This window comes from Stegastes partitus, unplaced genomic scaffold (assembly GCF_000690725.1).
Source record: "Stegastes partitus isolate 25-593 unplaced genomic scaffold, Stegastes_partitus-1.0.2 Scaffold512, whole genome shotgun sequence".
Lineage (NCBI taxonomy): Eukaryota > Metazoa > Chordata > Actinopteri > Pomacentridae > Stegastes > Stegastes partitus.
Genome location: NW_007578243.1, coordinates 149,184 through 173,135, shown reverse-complemented (window position 1 = coordinate 173,135; position 23,952 = coordinate 149,184). Strand labels below are relative to the sequence as shown.

At 39.8% G+C, this 23,952-nt stretch overlaps 1 protein-coding gene across 1 annotated transcript in view; it reads left to right on the top strand.

The window, feature by feature from the left end:
- dnah2 (dynein, axonemal, heavy chain 2) overlaps positions 1-23,952 on the top strand; it is a 73,790-nt gene that overhangs the window by 40,214 nt on the left and 9,624 nt on the right. Inside the window, 33 exon segments of the mRNA XM_008287673.1 lie at positions 5-109; positions 947-1,135; positions 1,321-1,406; positions 1,577-1,707; positions 1,874-2,023; positions 3,548-3,715; positions 4,011-4,171; positions 5,196-5,335; positions 8,344-8,476; positions 9,030-9,169; positions 9,444-9,654; positions 9,797-9,824; positions 9,827-9,912; positions 10,157-10,298; positions 11,475-11,644; positions 11,795-11,911; positions 12,019-12,183; positions 12,991-13,113; positions 13,318-13,466; positions 13,679-13,745; positions 14,313-14,463; positions 14,582-14,730; positions 16,189-16,322; positions 16,948-17,092; positions 17,383-17,582; positions 17,936-18,062; positions 18,317-18,503; positions 19,194-19,342; positions 19,982-20,165; positions 20,390-20,580; positions 20,737-20,928; positions 21,444-21,628; positions 22,723-22,954. Of these exon segments, the coding sequence (XP_008285895.1) occupies positions 5-109; positions 947-1,135; positions 1,321-1,406; positions 1,577-1,707; positions 1,874-2,023; positions 3,548-3,715; positions 4,011-4,171; positions 5,196-5,335; positions 8,344-8,476; positions 9,030-9,169; positions 9,444-9,654; positions 9,797-9,824; positions 9,827-9,912; positions 10,157-10,298; positions 11,475-11,644; positions 11,795-11,911; positions 12,019-12,183; positions 12,991-13,113; positions 13,318-13,466; positions 13,679-13,745; positions 14,313-14,463; positions 14,582-14,730; positions 16,189-16,322; positions 16,948-17,092; positions 17,383-17,582; positions 17,936-18,062; positions 18,317-18,503; positions 19,194-19,342; positions 19,982-20,165; positions 20,390-20,580; positions 20,737-20,928; positions 21,444-21,628; positions 22,723-22,954 (4,887 nt within the window).

Genomic DNA, 23,952 nt, shown 5'->3' with positions numbered 1-23,952 from the left:
TTAGGACATGTTCTTGCTGGCATCCATGGGGCCCCCTGGTGGAGGGAGGACTCACATCTCTGCCCGCTTACAGAGTCGATTCAACCTCATCAATGTGACCTTTCCTAATGTAAAGCCTCCTGAACATATTCCCTCTTCTTTCCTGTCGTCATCTCAGATGCATAAGAAATGAGAAATACCTAGGATTTTTAGAACATGTAGTTATATATTTTTCTCTTTTAACTAAAAGTATTTTACAAGAATCTTCATCTTTTCTGTCTTATTCTGACTTCTGTTACCCAGCTATTTTTGTGCATTACAACAAGGTTGACTGTGGTAATCTTCTATCACCATTTGTCAACTGATTTTTCATCTCACCGTATAACAAATACCGATTATGACTACAACCATAATAACAATGATAGTCTTTCCCATAGCCAACACCAACAAAATTATGACAGAGTGAAAATCTGCCTGCAAATTTCCCACCTTCTAGTTTACCCTCTCCTTTTCATTAGCCTTGTTTTGTTGAATTTCGCACATCAGTTCTTTCCTCGCTCAATTTGTCTCTCAATCAAGCAATTTTCAGTATTTTTCAATTGTTGGGTAGATTGTCATCTCTGGCTCTGTCCTGTCACACTTTAGGTTTTCATTTTGTTTGTCACCCTCTCCACTTGTCTCTCCATGCTCTTTTCTATTGCTACAAAAGAACAAAAATAATTTTGCTTTGGAAAATGGCTGAAGCCAGATTGCATTCTGAATGCAAACACTTGGCATTTGAGTTGCTTTGCCTCTTGTAGAAGCGAAGTGGACAGCATGAAAGGAAATCATTACACCTCTAAATAAATTCCTCTTCTGTTTTTCTTTCTCCTGACCACTTTGAAGTCTTTGTGTGTTATTGACATGGCTGCCTGTAGTGTTTGCAAGATGTGCCAAACTTGAACAAAGCTGCCCCCTCTGCATGCAGGAGTCACAGATCAAGTGCATCTACAGTACCATGATCAAACAAAAGCTGCAGGAGTTCAAGGAGGAGGTGAAGCCCATTGGAGAGGTTCTGACTCAGGCCACTTTGGACCTGTATTATGCTGTCACTTCTCGTTTTCTTCCAACTCCAGCCAAGATACACTACCTCTTCAACATGAGGGATATCTCCAAGGTAGAACATATATAGATGAATATGGATTTTTTATTAAAACTACTGACTCATTACACCTTGCTAAAGCTCACATTGATAAATCAAGATAACCCACATATGCCTATGGTAACACATTTTCCCGAATTTAACGAAACAGTCTGCAAATGAAAGTGTTAGATGGTTTATATATGTCGTTTGTCTTGTAGGTGTTTCAGGGCCTGCTCAGAGCTAACCCAGACTTCCAGGACACCACTAACAGCCTTACTAGACTGTGGATTCACGAGTGCTTTAGGTAAACAGAGATGTTTCTGTATTCAAATCTCACAGTCATCCAGCATATTTACTGTAGCTCTAGCGTCATTATGACAGTTTCAATGCTTTACCTAAGCCAAAATGTGCAGGTGCTTTTGTCATGTATATAGTAGGTAAATTATGGATAATACCATGTTCTGTTCATTTCAGGGTTTTCTCGGATCGTCTTGTAAATCGCAGTGACATGGATACCTTTGTTGCTTTGTTGGGGGAAAAACTGGGTTCACTCTTTGACCTCACATTCCACAGCATCTGCCCAAATAAACAACCACCTATATTTGGTTTGTACATTACTATACACACTCATCTATGTCACACCAATGTTTGTAGAATATTCTTACAGATACAGTTTTAAATTTAATTGACTGTGGTATTAGCATTATGCCGTTATCAATCCAAAAGATATGAATATATTTGTGTTTATTTTTTTTTCTGTGTGTTGTTTAGGTGATTTCATGAATGACTCTTCTGTCTATGAGGACCTGCTAGACATGAAGGGTCTAAAAAAGTTCATGGAAATGCAGCTGGAGGACTACAACCTGACACCTGGTGTAGTGCCCATGAGCCTGGTGCTCTTCCAAGATGCCATCAAACACAGTATGTCTGAAAACGCGACACTTGTATCCACCCACACTCTTGTGCACATATGCAAAAGGGTAATATATGTGCATACAATTGTCCTAGTGAAGATTGCTTCCCTTTTAGTTCACAGTCACTTTTCTAGTGGATCAGGCATTTACAGACAATAAGCTCACTGTGCTTTTAAACAGCTTGAGGATTTCCAGAGGACTTTCGGAACTTCTGTTAGGCTGTTTGACACCATTTGATTCATTAGGAGATGTACCTGGAAATGAATTTTAAGGCCTACCTTCAAACTCAGTGCCTCTCCGTTTGATAATCAAAACAAATCAGCCCTCAGGAAAAATAATTTTAACCTTCACTAATCTGGTACATCCTTTTGAGCAATTTACTTGTATATTTATGTATCAATTTTGTGTATGTGTTGCAAGTATCAGTGTAGCATGGTTATTTGCAGAAAGTATAATACCATGGGCCGTCATACACCTCAGGATGGACAAGTGTTATCATAGCTCATTTTGTTGAGAAAAGTGCACATCAATCCCAAAACAACAGCAAAGGATCCTATGAAGATGCTGAGGGAAAAGGAAACAATAGTATTTAAATCCACTGTATAATGTGTCCTATGTCAACATAGCCTGAACAACTGTACAGCAAGGAAGAAGGCACTGTGCCAAATCTGGTATAAAAAAGCAAGACCACCGTTAACAGCTGTACATGGTGACAAACATATTATTTTTGGAGAAACATCCTCAGGTCTGAGACAAAACTCTTTGGTCATAATGACCATTATTATGTTTTACAGGAAAAGGGTGAGGCTTGTAAGCTAAAGAACACAGTCCCATCTGTGAAGCATGGTGGTGGCAGCATCATGTTTTGTTTGTTGGGGGGGCTTGCTGTGCTGAAAGAGGGACTATAACACTTTACAAAATTGGTGGCAATGTGATCAAGGGATTTTAAGTCTTGATCTTAATTAATTAATTAGTGGACATAACTGAAAAAAGGTCCATCCACTAGCTCAGTTCTGTCAGGATAAATAGTCAAGAATGCCAATGGCTTTTTGTGGTAAGGTTATGACATACTACCTGAAAGGTTTAATCTGAATTAAACAATTTAGAGCCACAGCTATCAACCACTAAACAAAGCGTATCTAAACTTCTGCCTTACTTGGGATGTGCTGAAAGACGTACAAGCTAAAACTTCACTATTCTGACATTTCACATTCTTAAAATAAAGTAGTGTTACAACCCGAACTAAAACAGGGCCGGTTTATTAATCGTAAATATTAGTTTAAATGTATTTGGCTAAGGTGTATGAAGACTTTAGACTTAAACTGTCAGTTTCACAACACTGATTTTGTCACACAAAAAATAATGTTCTAGCAACAAAAGCCAGTATGATGACAATTACTATGAATATTTATGAAATAGATGTGTTTATTGTACAGGCCACGTACAGTTTAATTGTAGGAATACTGCATATAAATAATTTGAGTTGAAATTCATGATGTGTGTAATTTATTTATTTTTATTCCCACCACAGTAACCCGTGTTGTACGGGTCATCAGTCAGCTCAGGGGCAACATGCTGCTGGTTGGTGTTGGGGGTTCAGGCAGACAGAGTCTGTCTAAGATCGCCGCCTACATCTGTGAGTACCAGGTGTTCCAGGTGGAAGTCACCAGGCAGTACCGCAAACAGGAGTTTCGAGAAGGTGAGCTCAAACATACAAGCATTACATTTACAGATATTTGAGAATGGGAAAGCATGACTGTATTCCCCATCGTCTGCTCTGGAAGTAACCCATTTGTCTGTAAAATAATAGTATAAAGGATAAGAAAAATCATGGGACTCACATGTATACTTTATTATTCAGTATAGTTTTACTCATGGCTGATTTGCATGAATTTGGTTGTTGCTCTATTCTGTTTGTACAGTGAGTCCTTCATCCCTTCTTCAGTCAACTACAGTACTTTCACAATAAGGGATTTTTCTGTCTTTGTTATCAGACATCAAGAAGCTGTACCGTTTGACTGGAGTGGACAACAAGCCCACAGTGTTCCTTTTTAATGACACCCAGATCGCCGAGGAATCCTTCTTGGAGGACATCAATAACATCCTGAGCTCTGGAGAGGTGCCTAACCTCTACAAGCAGGATGAATTTGTTGAGGTCTGTATTTTTCTCAAACCTTGTTGACCTTGTGTCTGTCCGTCTATGTGACTCAAGTGTATGTGTTTATTTTCATGCCTTTTTGCATACTTGCAAATTTGTTAAAGCCAACAGGAAACACAGAAGTCGTTTAAATGAAATCGATTTTAACCATAGGGCAGTTTTAAGTCTGTTTAAACCTAAGTCTGTCATAATTATTTCATCACTATCTGACACTGGCTTGCTGAAAATTTTGTCCACTCTTCATGTAAAATTTCTCCAGCTGCAAGAGAGTTTTATTTATTTATTTTTTTTTCTCTCTCTCTCCATGTACTGCTTGTTTCAATTACTCATAGCGATGGAAATGGGATTCAAATCTGGGCTTTGACAAGGCCATCCCATTTCCTCTTTTTTGAGCCATTCCTCCGTGGATTTGCTCACTTGATCCTTTCTGTGCTGAAGATTGTTATCCCGAAGGTCCGAAGGTTCAACTTTCCGAAGGTTCAACTTTCAGACAAATTCAGTCTTTGATATGACGCAGAATTTATAGTGGAATCAATTAGTTCAAGCTAAACAGTTTTCTTAGTTATTTCAGAGATCTTTTTCAAACTTTTGCCAGACTCATAGGCATCCACAACCTTTTCTCTGAAGGCTTTAGACTGAACTTTAAGGCTTGCCATGATGTTACCACACACCTCAATAAGAAAGAGAGCTACAGCCTCTAAATGTCAGAGGTTTAAATGAGACAGGTTTGATCGCTATGGAAGTTCTAATCATTTGCACCCAGCGTGAAACCCCTAATTCTAATTTATAGATTTACAGGTGTGGTGAACTTTTTCTATCTGGCTTATCAGTTTTTTGTTGTTGTTTTGTTTTTGTTTTTATCATCAAAATTCACCACAAAATATCAATTCTATGCGTCAGTGGGCGTTATGCTAATGTGACGATTAAGTGTTTACTTCAAAAATGTTGAAAAAGTCTAAAACTTTCATGGGATGTTCTTTTTTTTTTTTAAACTTCTGATTCGCTGTCTGTTTGCCTTCAGGTTTGCAATGCTCTGTCAGAGTCGGCCAGGAAAGACAAGGTGGTGGAGACGCCTGACTCGTTGTTCAGCTACTTGATTGAGCGAGTCAGGAACAACCTGCACGTAGTTCTGTGTATGAGCCCAGTGGGAGAAGTCTTCAGGTACATCATTTACTGTAATATATCTTGGTTGAAAATATGTTCCTACTTCCTTTTTTTTTTTCTCCTGTCCTTGAGAATCTGACTTGCTCTTCTTTTTTTGATACACATGTTTATGAATATTAGCCCAGTCTGAATAGAATTTACTCCTTGCAGACTGAAGAACTGCAAACCTTTAGAAACTTCACTCCTGCAGCAATACATACATTGCTGCCTGGACAGCTGGGAATTTCATTTCAAAAAGGAAGTTTCATATAACGTCAATGGCATTATATTTAGCCTACATTTCAATGTTAGCATGCACAGTTGTGTCCTTGTAGCATCCATTTGCCCAGTCTGTATTTCTAAAGATTTTATTTTATTTTATTTTTTTTTTCTGAGTGGGCCATATTTGTTTTTATAAGATAAATGTGGTACAGACAGACTGTAAAAAACTGAGCACTGTAATGACATGCAGTAAGGGTCCAGGTAGCAGGAAATCACACTTGACAATCAGGCCGTCCCCTTTATGTATTTTTATTACAGGCTTATTTTTGATATTGAACAAATAAGAAATGAGAGGGAGGGAATGTACATGATTGTTGCTTTGTTTTTGATCCGTGCCAGCTGACACAACCAAAGCACCTCTGTGTTCCGAGCATAATCAAAGACACAATGTCAGCTTCTCTTTGAAATCAAATTTTAATCATAGAGGGTTTGCAAATAATGAAAATTAATTACACGGTTGGTCTTGTACAGCATGACTATTCCCTACAGTGCCTCTTTAGAGCTCCTCGTGGTTCTAGTGGGAGTGATGAGTCATCTTGAGCAACGAAGGTCTAGTTATTTGAGTGATTGCACAGCAAGGACCAGAGGCTTGCTGTAATTCTAGGCAGTGTGGATGCTGTGACAAAGAGAGCTCACTGTCTGTATACACACGGATGCAGTAAGCACACTGATGGACACACCTTTTCTTTTATTCATAACAAAACAGCTCTTCTCCCTCAAGCATTCATCTCCTTGTAATTAGAGACACTGTGTAGTGGTCTCACATAATGCTGCTAATTGGCACTATTACCCAGAGTTAATCACTGTTCTCTGTGTGACGACACATCCCGACTCTCTGACTACTAGCTGCAAGTAGAGCTCAGGGATCACTTCTTCACCATACAGCATATTGTCCCTTACTGTAGGAAGTTAATTCAAATCAGGTCTGCTACGAACGTTTGTGTCATACTGCCCAGAGCCTGTGATATTTCTGCATTTATTTTACAGTGCTAATATGTCAATACAGCATTTGCAGCAAACAACAGCTTCATTTAAAATGACCTTAGTGCATATGCAGAGGAACATTTGTCATTTGTCAAGCTGTTCCTTGACAAATCAGTTTTACACATTTAATACATATTTTTACAACTAAGGCAGAATAAATGAAAAACATAAAAAGACTTTGCAGTTGCAGATATGGACAGATGAAAGTTTTTGTGCTCTGAGAGATGCGACTTTTTGTCTTACCTACAGAGAGTTCACAAAGATTTTAAAGGCTTATTTTGTTCTTCACCATCTGCCAAATTGGGTCTGCAAGGTGGATCAGTGCTTTGTAGGGGTGTAACAATACATGTATTCGTACCAAACCGTTCGGTACAGGCCCTTTCGGTTCGGTACAGAGGTGTACTGCGGTATGAAAATTTTGAGACTATTAAGAATGGCCAATGTACAGAATTGTTTCAATTGCAAAACTTTAAATCTCATAGTGCCCAGCTGCGGTGGACCTTCTCCGGCTCACAGTTGTGCAGTATTGTGGAGCTAAAACCAAGTAGGAGTTTCCAGTGGACCACAGGATGTGATGGACCGTTTATTCTCCTGTCGGCGCTTCATTATAAGCCCAGTCTGTATGGCTAGTGAATGGGATGGCAAATGCTAGCAACAACAACAATAACAAGCCAGAGCTGGAAGATTAAAATCAGAATCAAAATATTAGAGAGTGCAGAAAGACCGTTCATCACTCCATCAGCTTGATATTGATGATATCAGTGTTAACTCAAATGCTAAAGCTATGTTTTGATTATCCATGAATCTAATAGTGTAGATCAAATGAATGCAGAACTTGGTAGAAATCACAGTATGGTGGATATGAGCTGCTTGGTGGAGGTCTGCGCCCTCAGAGTGCTCTGCTAGTTAGCCATGTTTTACAAACCCGCCCCATTTATCAACAGCACACAAGCTCAAATTTGGCAGCATAATACTTCTTTCATTTATTTGAAAAATATTCATTTATCTTTCATATTTATCGCTGAGCTTGGCTGTTTGCAGCAGTGTCTTCCTTTTTTATCCTGGAAAAGTTGTTCAATTATATTTACAACAGCAGACCAATAAGCTGGAATTGTTAATGCTGCACTTGTACTTTTATTTATTTTATTTTGTTTTTTGATATTGAATTATGCAGCAGTATTCCTGTTACATTTGTATACATTGTACATTTAATTAGATTTAGTGAGATGCTAACAGCTTTTTGGTTTAATACAATAAACAAATGTTTTGGATTAATTATGAGCAGGTTTATTTTTTGTTACATTTTTCCCCTTAACTGAGAACTGAATCATGCTGTACCGAATCGTGACTTCAGTACCGAGGTGCGTACCGAACTGTGATTTTTGTGTACCGTTACACCCCTAGTGGTTAGCACTGTTGCCTCGCAGCAAGAAGGTTGCCGGTTCGCATCCCAGTGAGGACACCTGGAATCTTTCTGCGTGGAGTTTGCATGTTCTCTCCGTGCAGTGTGGGTTCTCTCTGGGTTCTCTGGCTTCCTCCGACATTCCAAAAACACGCTGAGGTTAATTGGTGATTCTAAATTGTCTGTAGGTGTGAATGTGACCCTAGTGAGGATTAAGCGGTGTACAGATAATGCGGTGTACAGATAATGGATGAATAGGTGGATCTGCCAAATTTTTACACCCATGTATAGTCCCTGTGTCCACAGGACTGTAGCAGGTATCTACAAATTCTATCCACATGTGTTTGTTTGCTAACAGGAACCGCATCCTCCAGTACCCAGCACTTGTCAACTGCACTACCATTGACTGGTTCTGTGACTGGCCCAAAGATGCCCTGCTGGAGGTAGCTGAGAGGTACTTGGACGGACTGGACCTGGGCTCCTTAGAGGGGGTGAGGCATGCATGCACACTGACACACATATTTTATATGTTGGCATTTGACTTTACATTGTTGAATCTGTAAGGTGAAACTCATGGTTGTCATCCAAGCCTTTAAACTGGAAAGAAACAGGGAAAAAGATGGCTGATGAAAGAAATCTGACATGTAGACATAACTGAATGGGGAAAAAGTTCTCAATGTTGTGCACCTTGAATTGCAGACCTTATTCACACTGGGTTTTTTAAACCGTCTTAAGAGCACTGATTTCACTTGATAAATCACCAGTGTAATTTAACACGTGATTTAAAACAGCTATTTTCTAATAATAGCAGAAAAAAATCTATTCACATTTTTAAAAAATTCCATAGTACAGCATAAAAACTCTTGTGAAATGTTACAAGTTCAGAAAAACAAAAAGCAAAAAACTATCATATCAACTGCAAACCGACCTTAATGCTACTGTGAAACTTTGCAATGCCCTAATCAAAGAACAAGTGTAAATAATGTGACTGTTGTTGTCTAAATGTCAGGATGACATTTTTACATATGCTACGTGATGTTGTAGATCCAGACAAAGGTTGCCAGTATCTTTGTGACCACACACCAGTCAGTGGAACAAGTCTCCCAAAGGATGAAATTGGAGCTGAGGAGAAATAATTGTGTGATGCCCACCAACTACCTGGAACTGGTGTCTGGATACAAGAAGTAGGCGCCTTTTTATTCTCTCCTTTACTTTTTTAATCTTCCATTTTTGTACACCACCTTCAAATGCTTCAAGTGTGATTGAGAGTCACATAGATAAAGATAGACTTGGATGATCCTGTTTTTGAGTGCAAATGTGCACACTGTATACATGTAATGTAAACACCTACGTCATCGGAATAGAGATAAACTAGAACGAGCAGGATCTTGTTTAACCCCCTGCTGTTAAAATCAGTTTGTCAGTTATTTGATTGCATTTTTATTTGTGTCCATCAAGGCTGTTGGCAGAGAAACGGAGTGAGTTGGGGGAGCAGGTGAACAAGTTGCGTAACGGCCTTTTCAAAGTCAACGACACTCGAGAGAAAGTGGAGGCCATGTCTGTGGAGCTTGAGGACGCCAAAACGCAGGTGATTGAGTTCCAGAAGCAGTGTGACGAATACTTGTCCGTCATTGCACAACAAAAGGGAAATGCCAACAAGCAGCAGAAGGTAAGTGCCTTTAACATGTTCATGCACAGAAATTACTAAATGGTCATTTATGTGGTTCACCTGACACCTGGTAGTTGACTAATAGGAGGAGAAACATAATAGTCAGTGACAGATGGGTTCATATTTGGCTGCTTGTTTCCAGACGGTGAGCGCTGACAGTGAAAAATTAAGTCAGAAGAGTTACTGTGTAAAAGTATGGCTGACAATGCACAGCGAGACCTGGACGAGGCTCTACCTGCCCTGGAAGAGGCCATGAAGGTAGATCTTTGTCCTGCCCACTGTTCTAACTGCAAACTTCTTCTAATTCTATGTGATGCCTTTGTTCATTATTATATCTGGTTGGTTCATTTTCTTGATATTAGCTGAATAATAACCCTTGACCCCTCACTGTATTTGCTCTACTTTTCTGTGCGTGCCCTCTGTCTGTTTATGTTTAAATTATGTGTGACTCATCCTTCTATCACCTACACTTCCTCTATTCCTACTTTGGTTTTGCACATAGGCTTTGGAGTCTCTGAATAAGAAGGACATGACAGAGATCAAGTCGTATGGCCGTCCTCCAGCATTGGTGGAGACAGTGATGCAGGCTGTTATGACTCTTCAGGGCAAAGAGCCCACCTGGGTGGAGGCCAAAAGACAACTGGGTGAGAAACAGTGCACACTTGAGCAATGGATGGATGAAGTTTGTCATTGGGATAGCTGAAAGATTCAGAAAATCGATAGAGTAAAACCAGACAAGGACACATTGTGTACAGTTACACTAAAGACGGGAGACTGCAAGTAATGCATGAGGATCAGCTGCAGCTGTGGCCCTAAAAACACTTTGTAGAACTGCTAAAATTAAAAGCCACTATATAAATGCAGACCGCTTACCGTTACACATTACCACAATAATGGAATTTGAAAAATGAATTTGTTCTTCTTTATCCTTGTTTTGCCATTACGATAACTAATTTGGAGTACAGTTGGCGTTAAGTCAACTATAGAGCTATTTCCTCTGTAGTAGAAGAACATAAAAGAAAGGTAGCTGAGGGCAAAATAAACACACTCTCTGGGCATACACAAATCTATGTAGGACACACTAAACAGAATTTATCAAACAAATTGTGTCAAAACATTTTTGTTCCAAAGGGTCATATGATAGGAAATAAAAACAAAGTAATGCATATGGACTTTATCACTATTGTCTACTGCAGTGGTCCCCAACCACCGCACCGGGCTGCACACCGGTACCGGGCCATGGGTCATGTGGTACCGGGCCGCACAGAAAGAAAGAATATTGTGTTTTTTTATTTTATTTCTGGTGGAGTCTGCAGGGTGTTTTATTTTGAAAAATGACTAGACCGCCTTTCCGTCTCTTCCATCTGTGCTTGTTTCCTGCACTTGACTGTCAGTTTTCATGCTGGACTGTTAAGTGAAGCTGTCAATCAAACTGCTGCCAAAATGAATAAAAAACAAATGTCTCAGGAGAGCTTAATTGAAAAGAGGGAGAGACTCAATGCTGAGACAGAAGAAAAAATAAATGCACGTTTAGCAATAAAAAGCAATCTTATTCATTTACAACACTTTTTAAATTAAATATATAAATATATATATATATTATTTGTTATGAGCGTGATGACCAGTCCATAGAAAATTGGCTTGCTTGAAACTGGTCCGTGCAAAAAAGGTTGGAGACTGCTGGTCTACTGTGTAAAGTTATCTTTAATCAATTTTTTTAACCACTTAGTTGTTTAAAAGATGTGCTTTTGATTGTGCGTATGGATGTGACATGAACAGATGTTGACCTTAAACATCTGACCTTGAAATGTTTCTGGTAGGTGAGTCCAACTTCATCAAAACCTTGATTAATTTTGACAAGGACAATATATCAGACAGTGTTTTGAGGAAGATCGACAACTACTGCAAACAACCGGACTTCCAGCCCGAGATCATTGGCAAAGTATCACTTGCTGCCAAGTCCCTCTGCATGTGGGTCAGAGCCATGGAGGTAGGAGTGTGTCTGCTGGCTTCCAACACACAATTAAGTGGATTACTGCATAACAGCAGTAGAAAGCATTTGCAATTTGTTAAGTAATGTATAAATACGAAAGAGTGGCAACCAAATCTAAATCCATATATGCACATAATATTTGTCCAGATGTATGGCCATATCTACAGGGTGGTAGAGCCAAAGCGGGCCCAGCTCAATGCGGCCATGGCCCAGCTAGAAGAGAAACAGACTGCACTGGCTGAGGCCCAGAGCAAACTACGAGAGGTATAAAGCTTGGTGCAGTGTAACCAATGAGTCTAACTATAATATTATGGTGAGTCCAATTTGCATATGACAGTATAATAATACTGTGCTTTTGTGTGTGTGTCCAGGTAGGAGAGAAACTAGACCAACTGAAAAAGCAGCATGGTGAGAAGCTGGCAATGAAGAGGAGTTTGAAACAGAAATCAGATGAGATGGAGATGAAACTGGACCGAGCTGACAAACTGGTGACTGGACTTGCTGGAGAGAGGGTCTGCTGGGAGGAGAGAGTCGCTGTAAGCTATACTGGCACACACACACACACACACACACACACACACACACACACTGGGATGGAAGACTACTCAATATTATTGTATATTCTTGCAGAACATCATTGTAAATCTAAACCAACAACACATTCCTTTTTTTGGCAAGAGTGACATGCAACCTGTGCATATAACATGTAATTATAAATACCTATATCACTGCCTTCTTTAGTGCTTTCTTATTAGAAATTACCAAATTAGACCAAACACAAAATCATAGACTTTATTAAACAATGTTAAATAAAGAGCCCATATTATGCTTTTTGGGTTTTCCCTTTTAAGGTTCAAGGTTCAACCTTTTATATGCATGCGTTGTTTGAAATCCTGGCCTTTTGTCCTCGACTCTTTAAGCTCCACCAATCAAATAACCAGCCAGCCAGAGTGTGTCCTCTCTGACGTGAAGTTTTTCCCTCCAGGGACTTCAGATACACCAGCATATACTTCTCTGGTGGTTGTGCTCCTGTCCTTTGTGTAGTTTTCTCACAGTTTATAATGATTTTATCATGAAACTTTTGTTTTTGCCTCTTAAAATGTAACCGAGTACAGTATTTGGCAACTCCAAAAGTATACAAAAGATGACTTGTTACTGTAACAAAAGTAAAGTTTGTTACTTTGACCCCTAAAAACATGTAGAGAACTAAAATATAATCACTCCTGTATTTCTCCCTGAAACTCTTTCTATGGGTTTATTTTTGCCAGTTCAACAATAAACAGGTCATGCAATCACATACTACCATAAAGTGCATGCTCCTTCAATCTGTGTGCCTATTTCAGGGTCTTGAAGAAAACATGGGATACCTGGTGGGAGACTGTTTGCTAGCAGCATCTTTCCTGTCCTACATGGGACCCTTCCTTTCCAACTATAGAGATGAGCTGCTTGCCATTTGGATGAAAGAGGTCAGACACACAAACACACACCATGTAAAATACATCCTGATGTACAGTTCAGAGAAAAGCAATATACTTTTAGTCCTTTTACCTTTTCTAGCAAGTCGTTTAGGAAAGTGTCTTCTTAAAATTTTCAACTTGAATGATAACATCTACAGACTTATGGTTATATTTCTAGCAAACTCCATGTGTATCTGTTTGTCCTCTCCTCAGATACTGGACTTAGAGATCCCATGTACACCAGGATTCAATTTAGCAGTTTTTCTGTCCAAGCCGACACTAGTGAGAGATTGGAACATTCAGGGTCTGCCCTCTGATGCATTCTCTACTGAGAACGGAGTTATTGTCACCCGTGGAAACCGGTCAGTACATGTTAGACACAGTTTCTTATTGAACGGTTTGTTAATAAATAGAAACTGTATTCTAATCAGCATTCTTATATAAAATGCTTTTGTGTTTTGTTTTTTTTTTTAATTTAATCATTTCACTGGACTTGGTTCGCTGTACTACACATGTTTCATGCTTCAAATACAAGTGGGCTTCATTTATTTCTTCTTCTTCCCTTCTTGTCAAGATGGCCACTGATGGTGGACCCTCAAGGCCAAGCTTTGAAGTGGATCAAGAATATGGAAATGAAGAAGGTAAAGGCTGGGCTATGGGGCTCTCCTCCTACTGCAGGGAAAATTTTGATCTCTTCATTAGTGGTAGCAAGCTCAATGTCATGTTTTCAAAAATAATTCAAACATACATTATTGAACTTTGTTCAAAGGTTTACAAAAGCTTTAGCTAATATGTTTACATAGAATTTTATTTACATCTCTAGAATGTCTTTTAGGTGACAGGGTATGAATCATTTTTATTGCAGCTGTGTGCTTTCATTGATTTCCCCAAAGTACTATGACTGGGCTTCTCATTTCCTTCCACAAAAACTCTTCTTTTTTCCTTATTGCTGTGTCTATCATCCACAAAGCATTTGCCTTTTATGGTCTGATCATTCTTTTTCCTCACTGAATCACATCACCTCTCAAAATTAAAACTACACTTTATCAAACCAGACCAATACATGACAACAGCAATTGAAAGTCTCACTCAGTTGGATGAATTTAAACTTTCAACCTTTTCTCTGAGAGGTAAATATGAATTTCTGAGGTTGTTTGCGTGTTTGTAACATGCTGTGTTTTGTTGTGTCTTACCTTCCACACATGCAGGGTCTGAAATTAATAGACTTTCAAATGCCAGACTACCTGCGGGTGCTAGAGAGTGCCATCCAGTTTGGGAATCCTGTTTTGCTACAGAATGTCCTGGAGGACTTGGACCCCTCCCTTAACCCCATTCTCAACAAGTCTCTGACACGAATAGGTCTGACACAAGCATGCACGGACAAATTAACTGTTTGAAATACCAGCTGTTAAGATTTTTCTGAACACAAGTGGGTTCCTGACTCTATATGGGTCTGCATTTGTGTGTAATTCTCCAGGGGGCAGGCTGCTGTTGAAGCTGGGAGATAAGGAGGTGGAATACAGTCCAGAGTTTCGGTTCTACATCACCACCAAGCTGTCGAACCCTCACTACCCACCAGAGATTTCTTCTAAGACCACTATCGTCAACTTTGCTGTCAAGGAGCAGGTGTGCCCACTTGGCTCAGTTTCATTATTTTGTACTTCTTTATGCTTAATTGTGTGCACATACACTCTGAGAGTATCAATCAATCAATCAGTCAATCAATCAATCACTCAGACTTTATTTCTATAGCATTTTTCATACAAACAGAAATGCAATACAAAATGCTTTACGGAAAAAAAAAATTCAATAAAACAATACAAACAACCCCCGACCCCTACCCCCATTACCACCCCAACCCAATGTCTAAAATACAATTTAAAAGGGTATCAATTGGCCTGGGGTCATCAGGAGACATGGCGATGTACAGCTGTGTGTCATCAGCATAACTATGGAAACTGATGCTCTCTTGAGGACATTTCCAAGGGGTAGCATGTATTGAGCGTTTAGTGTTGAGTGCTGGACCTAAAGTTGAACCCTGAGGAACACCATTATTCATTTTATAGCTCCTAGATGTGGAATCTTCTGTGCTTGCTAAAAACTCTGTCAGTGAGATAGGATTTATACCAGTTAAAAACAGAACCAGAAAGTCCAATCAGACTGTGGACTCTATCTAAAAGAATTAAATGATGTATGGTGATGATGGGACTGCAGGGTGGCGCAGTTGGTAGCACTATTGCCTCGCAGCAAGAGAGTCGCCCGTTTGCGTCCCGGTGGGGGCACCTGGGATCTTTCTGTGTGGAGTTTGCATGTTCTCCCCGTGTAGCGTGGGTTCTCTCCGGGTTCTCCGGCTTTCTCCCACACAGTCCAAAAACATGTTGAGATTAATTGGTGATTCTAAATTGTCCGTAGGTGTGAATGTGAGTGCGCTTGGTTGTCTGTCTCTAAGTGTGGCCCTGTGATAGACTGGCGACCTGTCCAGGGTGTCCCCTGCCTTTGCCCTAAGTCAGCTGGGATAGGCTCCAGCCCCCCCGCGACCCTCGTGAGGATTAAGCGGTGTATAGATAATGGATGGATGGTGATGATGATGTATGTAGGTATGTGCTACTGCCTAAAATCGCTGAGTTGGGAGGGTTCCTTTAATTGTCTCTTCAACAATGTTATCAGTAGCCTAATGCAAGTGTCACAATATGCAATAATATAAGCAATAAAGCAACTTGATTACTTTCCTTTACTTTTAGATTGCCTCAGTACAAAATATTGTGCCAAAAATATGAAATGGATTTAAGATGATGCTGATCCTTTAAAAATGTCTGCGATTGGATATGTCCTTACATTGTATTATGTTCTTTAGCCTACATAAAAATAGGTTTTGAAATTGTAACCCTACTAGTAGTACTCATTTTTGCTAAATGTATTGGTAATCTGATTATGTTTTTTTTCTGTAACTTGTATATGCTAATATACTTTCCTTTATGTCATATTTAAAATATGAAAAGCTGTTCCACGCACTCTGTTACTGTCCGAGCTAGTTAAATTGCCTGTGTAATTGTCAGCTTGTCTGTGGGATTTGTGTGTGTGCAGGGTCTGGAAGCCCAGCTACTGGGAATTGTGGTGCATAAAGAACGTCCAGAGCTACAAGAACAGAAGGACTCATTGGTGATCAGCATTGCCTCTGGCAAGAAAAGCTTGCAGGACCTGGAGGATGAGATCCTTAGGTTGTATAACTGATTATTTCAGACATTGTTCCCTTAACCTTGTTTCATACTGGACAAAATGCAGTTTAAATGATCATTCCAGTTTTTATATTATTATTAGTAATTACAGTATTGTATTACTAATAATATTTGAAGTTGCAGTAGTGATAGTAGCAAGAGCAAGGAACTCGTGACGAAAGTCAGGCTTAATGTTCTGTCATTTAAAGCTGATAGCATTCTTTTGTTAGGAAGTCCTCTGAGAAGTTATTTTTTCCAAGTGGTGCTTGGCTGAAACCCAAATCGATTTAAAGTCTCAGTTTTCTTTTTTTCCTCCGAATGTTAAGATTTTCACAGAAGAATGCGCAACACTTTTAACCCTGGATTGAGTGCAGGGTTGGCATTCCAAATATTTTAAATGTTTTTGGAAATATGATTTATTATTATTATTATTATTATTATTATTATTATTGAATAAATTCACAAACAGGTATACATTTATATTTTCAATGTATGTCAGCCTTCTGCATTTGTGGTCTTCTTTGTCGGTTACACTTAGTAGGCAGTGTGCTGTTGGATTTATCTTTATAGAGTTTTTGTTGTTGTTGTTGTTGTTGTTGTTGTTATTATTGGTTGTCTTCCCTACCAGACTGTTAAATGAGGCAACTGGCTCACTACTAGATGATGTGCAGCTGGTAAACACCCTGCAGACATCAAAAGTGACAGCCAATGAAGTGTCAGAGCAGCTGGAGAGCAGTGAACAGACTGAGCTGAAGATCGACTCTGCGAGAGAGGTAGGGTGGCGGGATGAAAGGGCAAATGAGATGTACTGCTTTTCACTGGGTCTTATGATAGATTGAATCCATTTGTAATAGCTCTTCGTTATTAATTTGAAACAAATGGTTTTAAATGATAACAAACACGATTAGATAGATAAGAATTAAGAATTTTTAGAACAGGTTCACGAGCATCAGGCTCTACTGACTCAATGTCATGAGGCTGCTTTACACTGTCATTTACAATTGTGAATCTGAGAAAGAAATAACATACAACTTAAAGGGCTAAAATGTTCTTTCTTAAACAGGCGTACCGCTCATGTGCCCAACGAGCCTCCGTTCTCTTCTTCATTCTAAACGACATGAGCCACATTGACCCCATGTACCAGTTCTCTCTGGATTCCTACATTAACCTCTTCAACCACAGTATCGAAAAGAGCAAGCCCAGCCAGATTCTGGAGGAAAGGATTGCTAACCTAAATTACTACCACACATATGCAGTGTACAGGTAAGCTAAGGTGTACTAAGAGAAGCCTTTTTCTGTACCTTCTACAGATGAACACTTCCACTTATTAAAAAGTGACAAAGCGGTTGTGAGGGTTTACACTGGTTTACATATGGTATATTACTGAGATTTCAAAATGGAAGGTATAGTATATATCTACATTTTCAGTAGACTGATAGATCTATACATGTCTTTGTTTTTGATACAGATGTTATGCCATAACTTAATAATATCAATAAATCACATATGAATTGTACGTTTTTTGATACAACTAATCAGGAATTTACACTTTATTCCGTACAGTTATTGTAGTTAACTCAGCATTTTTCCTTAATTTTGTGTGTTGTCTTCTGCAGGTACACGTGTCGGAGTCTGTTTGAGGTTCACAAGCTGCTCTTCAGCTTCCAGATGTGTGCCAAAATCCTGGGGGTGGCTGGCCAACTCAACATGGATGAGTACAACTTCTTTCTCAGAGGAGGACTTGTAAGAAATACAGAACATACACATACATCTCGTTTTTGCCTTGTTCAGTTTAAGGTATTCCAACAGGACAAAGTTTTTTTATTTTCAAAAGCTTGGAACATTATCAATAACCTTTCTACATAAGTGATAACTTTCTCATATCCCAGAGACAGGCCTAATACTGCATGACAGATGTGTGGGATGTTTGGTCTGTGTATTGATATACTTACAAAGAGAAAGTTTGACTGGTGATTAATTAATGGTTGTTTTTCTAGGTACTTGATAAACAGGGTCAGATGACTAACCCGTGTACCAGCTGGTTGGCAGACTCTTGCTGGGACAACATCACAGAGCTGAATAAGTTGCCTAACTTCTGTGGCATCGTGAAGTCCTTTGAACAGCACTCTCGATTCTGGAACCTTTGGTTCACCAACTTAGAGCCAGAGAATGCCTCACTACCAGGTCTGTATGTGTTGTAGGAGGCAGGTTTTTCTTTTTCTTTGTTACTGTATTACTGAAGGAAATTTCAATCACAAAGAACAATGAAACTGAAGTGTACTCTCTTGAGAGGCTGGGTGTATTGCTGTGCAAGAAAGGCAGCTTGTTCATGCCGCTGTGAAGCACGGCTTTTGCTTAAGTATTACATTGTGGCAGTTTCGAACAACATATCAGTACTTTTAACTTCATTTTGATTTGGAAAACATTCTTCTGCTGTCTATACATTGATGAATGTGTGTCCTCTTCTCTGATTTTTCTAACTTAATTGGTTATTTATTATTGGAAGAGAAAGAAAAGAGCAAAAGTGCATGAGAGTTTGTATATGTGTGTATCTGGATGTCTTCAATTGGTTTATTACACTCGTGTAGATATGATTTGACAAACTGTGGCTCTATTTGAATATAATAGCGGACAGAGTTTGCCTCAGCCTAGTTTGCCTCAGCCCTCACCTGGGCTGCTGAGGTTTGCCTATATTTCTCTCAGCTTTCCCCCCTCATTATTTGCTTTATTTACTACTCTTTTCACTTTGTTTATATTCAGCTCTTAATAATCCACGTCGTGGTAATCTTACATCTCCCCTCCTCATTTCCAAACTGCCCTCTATGGCCCTTGGATTCTCCAGCTTTACCCTCAGTCTCTGTTTTTCTCTTCTAGGTTACTGGCAGACGAACTGTAATCCATTCCAGAAGATGCTCATAGTACGCTCTCTACGTCAGGACCGTGTTTCTTTCTGTGTTGCCTCCTTCATTGCTAAGCACCTGGGCGCTCGCTTTGTGGAGCCGCCTGTTCTCGACATGAAGGCTGTGAGTGTCTGCTGTTAATCACTGTTGCTTCTTCCATCTTGACTTTTAATTTTAAAAGTGTAAATTTTAATGACGGGAATCTGTCACAATATCCATCCATCCATCCATCCATCCATCCATCCATCCATCCATCCATCCATCATCTATACACCACTTAATCCTCACTAGGGTCACAGGGGGCCTGGAGCCTATCCCAGCTGACTTAGGGCGAAGGCAGGGGACACCCTGGACAGGTCGCCAGTCTATCACAGGGCTACACTTAGAGACAGACAACCAAGCACACTCACATTCACACCTACGGACAATTTAGAATCACTAGTTAACCTCAACATATTTTTGGACTGTGTGGGAACAAGCCGGAGAACCCGGAGAGAACCCACGCTGTAGGGGGAGAACATGCAAACTCCACACAGAAAGATCTCAGGTGCCTTCACCGGGACGCGAACGGGCGACTCTCTTGCTGCGAGGCAACAGTGCTAACCACTGATCCATCTTGCAGCCCCTGTCATAATATAATCTGTTTAATTCCATTTGATTGTAGCTCATTAAAAAACTTAGGATGTCACACAATCCCATCACAGGGCCATTATTATATGTCAAGCAAGTTACATTTCTTAACTCTGTCTGTTTTCTCCCCAGGTTGTGGAGGAATCCACCAGCAGTACTCCTCTGATCTTTGTTCTGTCTCCTGGAGTGGACCCTACAGGTGCCCTGCTGCAACTGGCTGAGGCCTCTGGCATGAGCAAGCACTTCTATGCTCTCTCTCTGGGCCAGGGACAGGCTCCCATTGCCAAGAGCATGATAGAGGAGGGCGTAAAGAGCGGTACTACACCAACTGCCCTCCCTTTGTTTCTGCTCTTTTCTCTCAAATAGATTGTGTTGCATAGTGATGCTTTTCATCCAACAACGATTTATTTTAGTTTTAACTGTCACATGTGCTTTTATCATGGATTTCCTCCCTTTAATGGACACAATAAATATATCTGAAATGCAACTGGACATCCAAAGTTATATCAGCTTATCTCAGTGCTTTTTATTCCTTCCCAGGTCATTGGGTGTTCCTTGCCAACTGCCACCTCTCTCTCTCATGGATGCCGGAGCTGGACAAGTTGATTAAGCAGCTACAGGTGCAGAAGCCCCACAAGAACTTCAGACTCTGGCTCAGCTCTTCGCCACATCCCGAATTTCCCATTAGCATCCTGCAGGCTGGCATCAAGATGACCACTGAGCCACCAAAGGTGCATGTGCCAAAGCAAATCTTCTTTGTAGTTTTTTTTGTTTTGTTTTGTTTTTAAAATTGCATTTTATTTGCCTACCAATATTTTAGAGTAAGACGTACATCCTACATGTAACACCCTTCATAGTGTTAACACTGCCCACCATGTCGTCTTCAGGGAGTTAAAGCCAACATGAAGCGTCTGTACCAGCTGGTGACTGAGGCTCAGTTTAACTGCTGCTCAAGACCCGTATTCTACAGGAAGCTCCTCTTCTCCCTCTGCTTTTTCCACAGCATCCTGTTGGAAAGGAAGAAGTTTCTGCAGATGGGTTGGAACATTGTTTATGGCTTCAATGATTCAGACTTTGAGGTCAGTTCATCATCTGATACAGAAAGAATCAGTAAAAACTGTTAGAAAGCATGTAGTGAAGATTATGATTTTATGGCTGGCTATGTGCTAGAAATGATTTATTGATTGAAATTTACACATGGTTGCTGTTTTCTCTGACTGTATTCTGCTTTAAATTACAGTCAGAGAAGCAATATTATACCCTGCCATTTAGACCAATGAATAATGACAACCTAGTTAGTTTGGTTTAGTATCCTAACAGCTCAGTGCTCCGTAGTGCCAGAAAACAACAACATCACAAACAATCAGCAGTCAAGTGCAACAAAACACAAGTGACACAGCTATCACATCACAAGTATAGCTCTAATGCATGAGGCTGAATCCCAGTTCTTGCATTTGTTAACATTTCTCCCTCTCCATTCTGTCTTTGCCGCTTCTGTCTGCTTTCTGTGGCGGAGAATTTTTACTTGCCCTTGGTGTGTTGCCTTGCATTTCAAAGCCAGTCTTTTAAGATCCTCGTCCTGATGCCTCCCTAGGTGAGCGAGAGTCTGCTGAGTCTGTACCTCAATGAATATGAAGAGATTCCCTGGGATGCACTGAAGTACCTCATCGCTGGGGTCAACTATGGTGGTCATGTGACAGACGACTGGGACAGACGTCTTCTAACCACATACATCAACGACTACTTCTGTGACGCTGCTGTAAACGAGCCTCTCTTCAAGTGAGACACTGTGACCCACATTTTTTTTTTTTTTTGCCACGTTGTACTACACTTCTAGGAGTGTAAGCTTTAGAAATTCAAAAATATGCTGCTAATATTTTAGGTTTTCAAACGAAAAAGCATGTCCTGTAGAAGTTTCTTACATTCATATATTGTAGTCTTCAAATTCATGTTGTCAGCTCAAAGACTTTTTTTTCCTGTGGTGGACGCCAACTGCAGACAAGGACTTGCTGGAGCACTTTTCTAGCCGCAGAGTGCCAGCACCACCAAGAGGACAGTCACGATATTGCCACTTAACGCTGAACATGAACATTGCCGTGAACTCTTAGACTTTTTTTTTTTTTTTTTAATTTGTTTTGTAACTTGCGCAAATCCTTCACTTTAAACAAACTGCTCTCAAAAAATTCAAGGGGAAATCTCTGAAATTTATAGAATACACTTTCTAGCACTCCATTGTCTCTGACTATAGGAATTCTCTGGTAGCTGTTTGCGATTGTGGTAAAGGACAGTGCAATACAATGACAACCACTTCATGCAGCTGCCGAACAGAACATTCATTTTTATACCATCAATACACGAACACTTAAGTATATATTTGCATTTTTGTATTGTAATGGTTTTGTGATGCTACACATGCATCAATACACCGAATTACATTAGATGAGAGGAAAACAATCTGTAAAGAGAAACTGGGTCATGGGCCTTTACATTGGCAAGGAATAGAAATTGTGAGAATGATAGCTCTAATGTTGTATTCTGAAAGTCTTAAATAGCTGTTTGCCATTAAAGCAGTGTGCAGATGACAATGAAACAAGTGAAATAAAGATGCAGTGTATTTTCTGACAGGTTAGATTCTACAGTTATAGCTTTGTATGTTACTAGGTGTACCGATGGGGTAATATCAAGTATGTTCATAGACAACTTCCAATGTGCTCTGTTCACTGTTCATAGTCATAAATATGCAGATAAACTGTGTCCAAAATATAATGTTCAAGTATGTTTTTTTGCTTTTGTTGAGTTACTATACATCGGTGTTCATAAATAACCTCAAATATCACTCACTTTTTGTTCTGTCAACCCTTTTTATCTGTCAGATTATCATGCTCAGCCTCCTACCACATCCCCCGCGACGGCCCCCCATCCTTGTACATGAGCTATATCAACGTGCTGCCACCCACGGAGCACCCTGAGGTGTTTGGGCAGCACACCAATGCCGACATTGCAAGTCAGATCGCTGAGACCAGGACGCTGTTTGACACCCTGCTCTCCCTGCAGCCCCAGGTCTCCAGCCCCACCTCGGGGGGCAGGCCCAGTAGAGAAGATAAGGTGAGGCTGAGGCAAGGTAGTAAAATGGGAGGGCAGACTAGTATTTTACCATAATGTGGTGAGTACGACCATGCATCATAGTTAAGCAGCATACTGGACCCTATATTCATCTCTATTATAGAGTACATATAGATGAATTTGGGAAAAAAGTTTTGTCCCCTTAAAATCATATTACCATCACTCTTTGTGAGCTTTAATTTGAGGCTGCAGTCTGCACCATGTTGGGAACATGTGCTCAGAAACAGTAAACTCAAACAAGAACATATATACTGTAATATCCTTCTCGGCAGCTCAGCACCATGTCTGCATGGTCTGTTAGGCATACCGCTACACCAAGAATATATTTAGTTAATCCTCTAATTTCATTTTTAGGAACAGTTTTTATAGTTGACTTGATTAAAAACCTTACAGACATCTAATGAAATTCAACCTGTGTCAGCTTTCTCTCTTTTTTCTTTTAAAAGCTGAAGGCCTGTTATCATCACGACATAGAACTAACACTGACATAGTGATGAATTAGAAAAGAAATTAAAACAAGCTGCTGAAAGAACATGTTTTTTACAACTACATGGTGGTTTGCTTTATGACCTAGTGCGTGATGCCGTTTTTGTTTTTGTCTGTTTGTGGCATTTGGGGTTGTTTTCATTTCGCTCACCATTATGGGTAGTTGGGGTGCTGATATATGATTCACTAGCAGCTGCTGCAAAGTAGTCTGGCACATGGATGAAGTTTCACTCACTTTAGGACTGGGTGTTATTTATAAAATTCTCTGGCACAGTACATGTAATTTTATATCACAACATTGGTATGGTGATACATTTTCTGGAAAATCAATTAGGAAAATTTTTTTTCACTTAGTTCTGCATTCATCCGCAACTAAATGATTTTCATGTTTGAGCAGGTTATCTGTCAACGCAGCTTGTCTTTCAAATACATACATACTGGAAACTGTTGGCATGGAAGTCAAGGGAAAACCTGGTGACAAAAACAATAAGCAT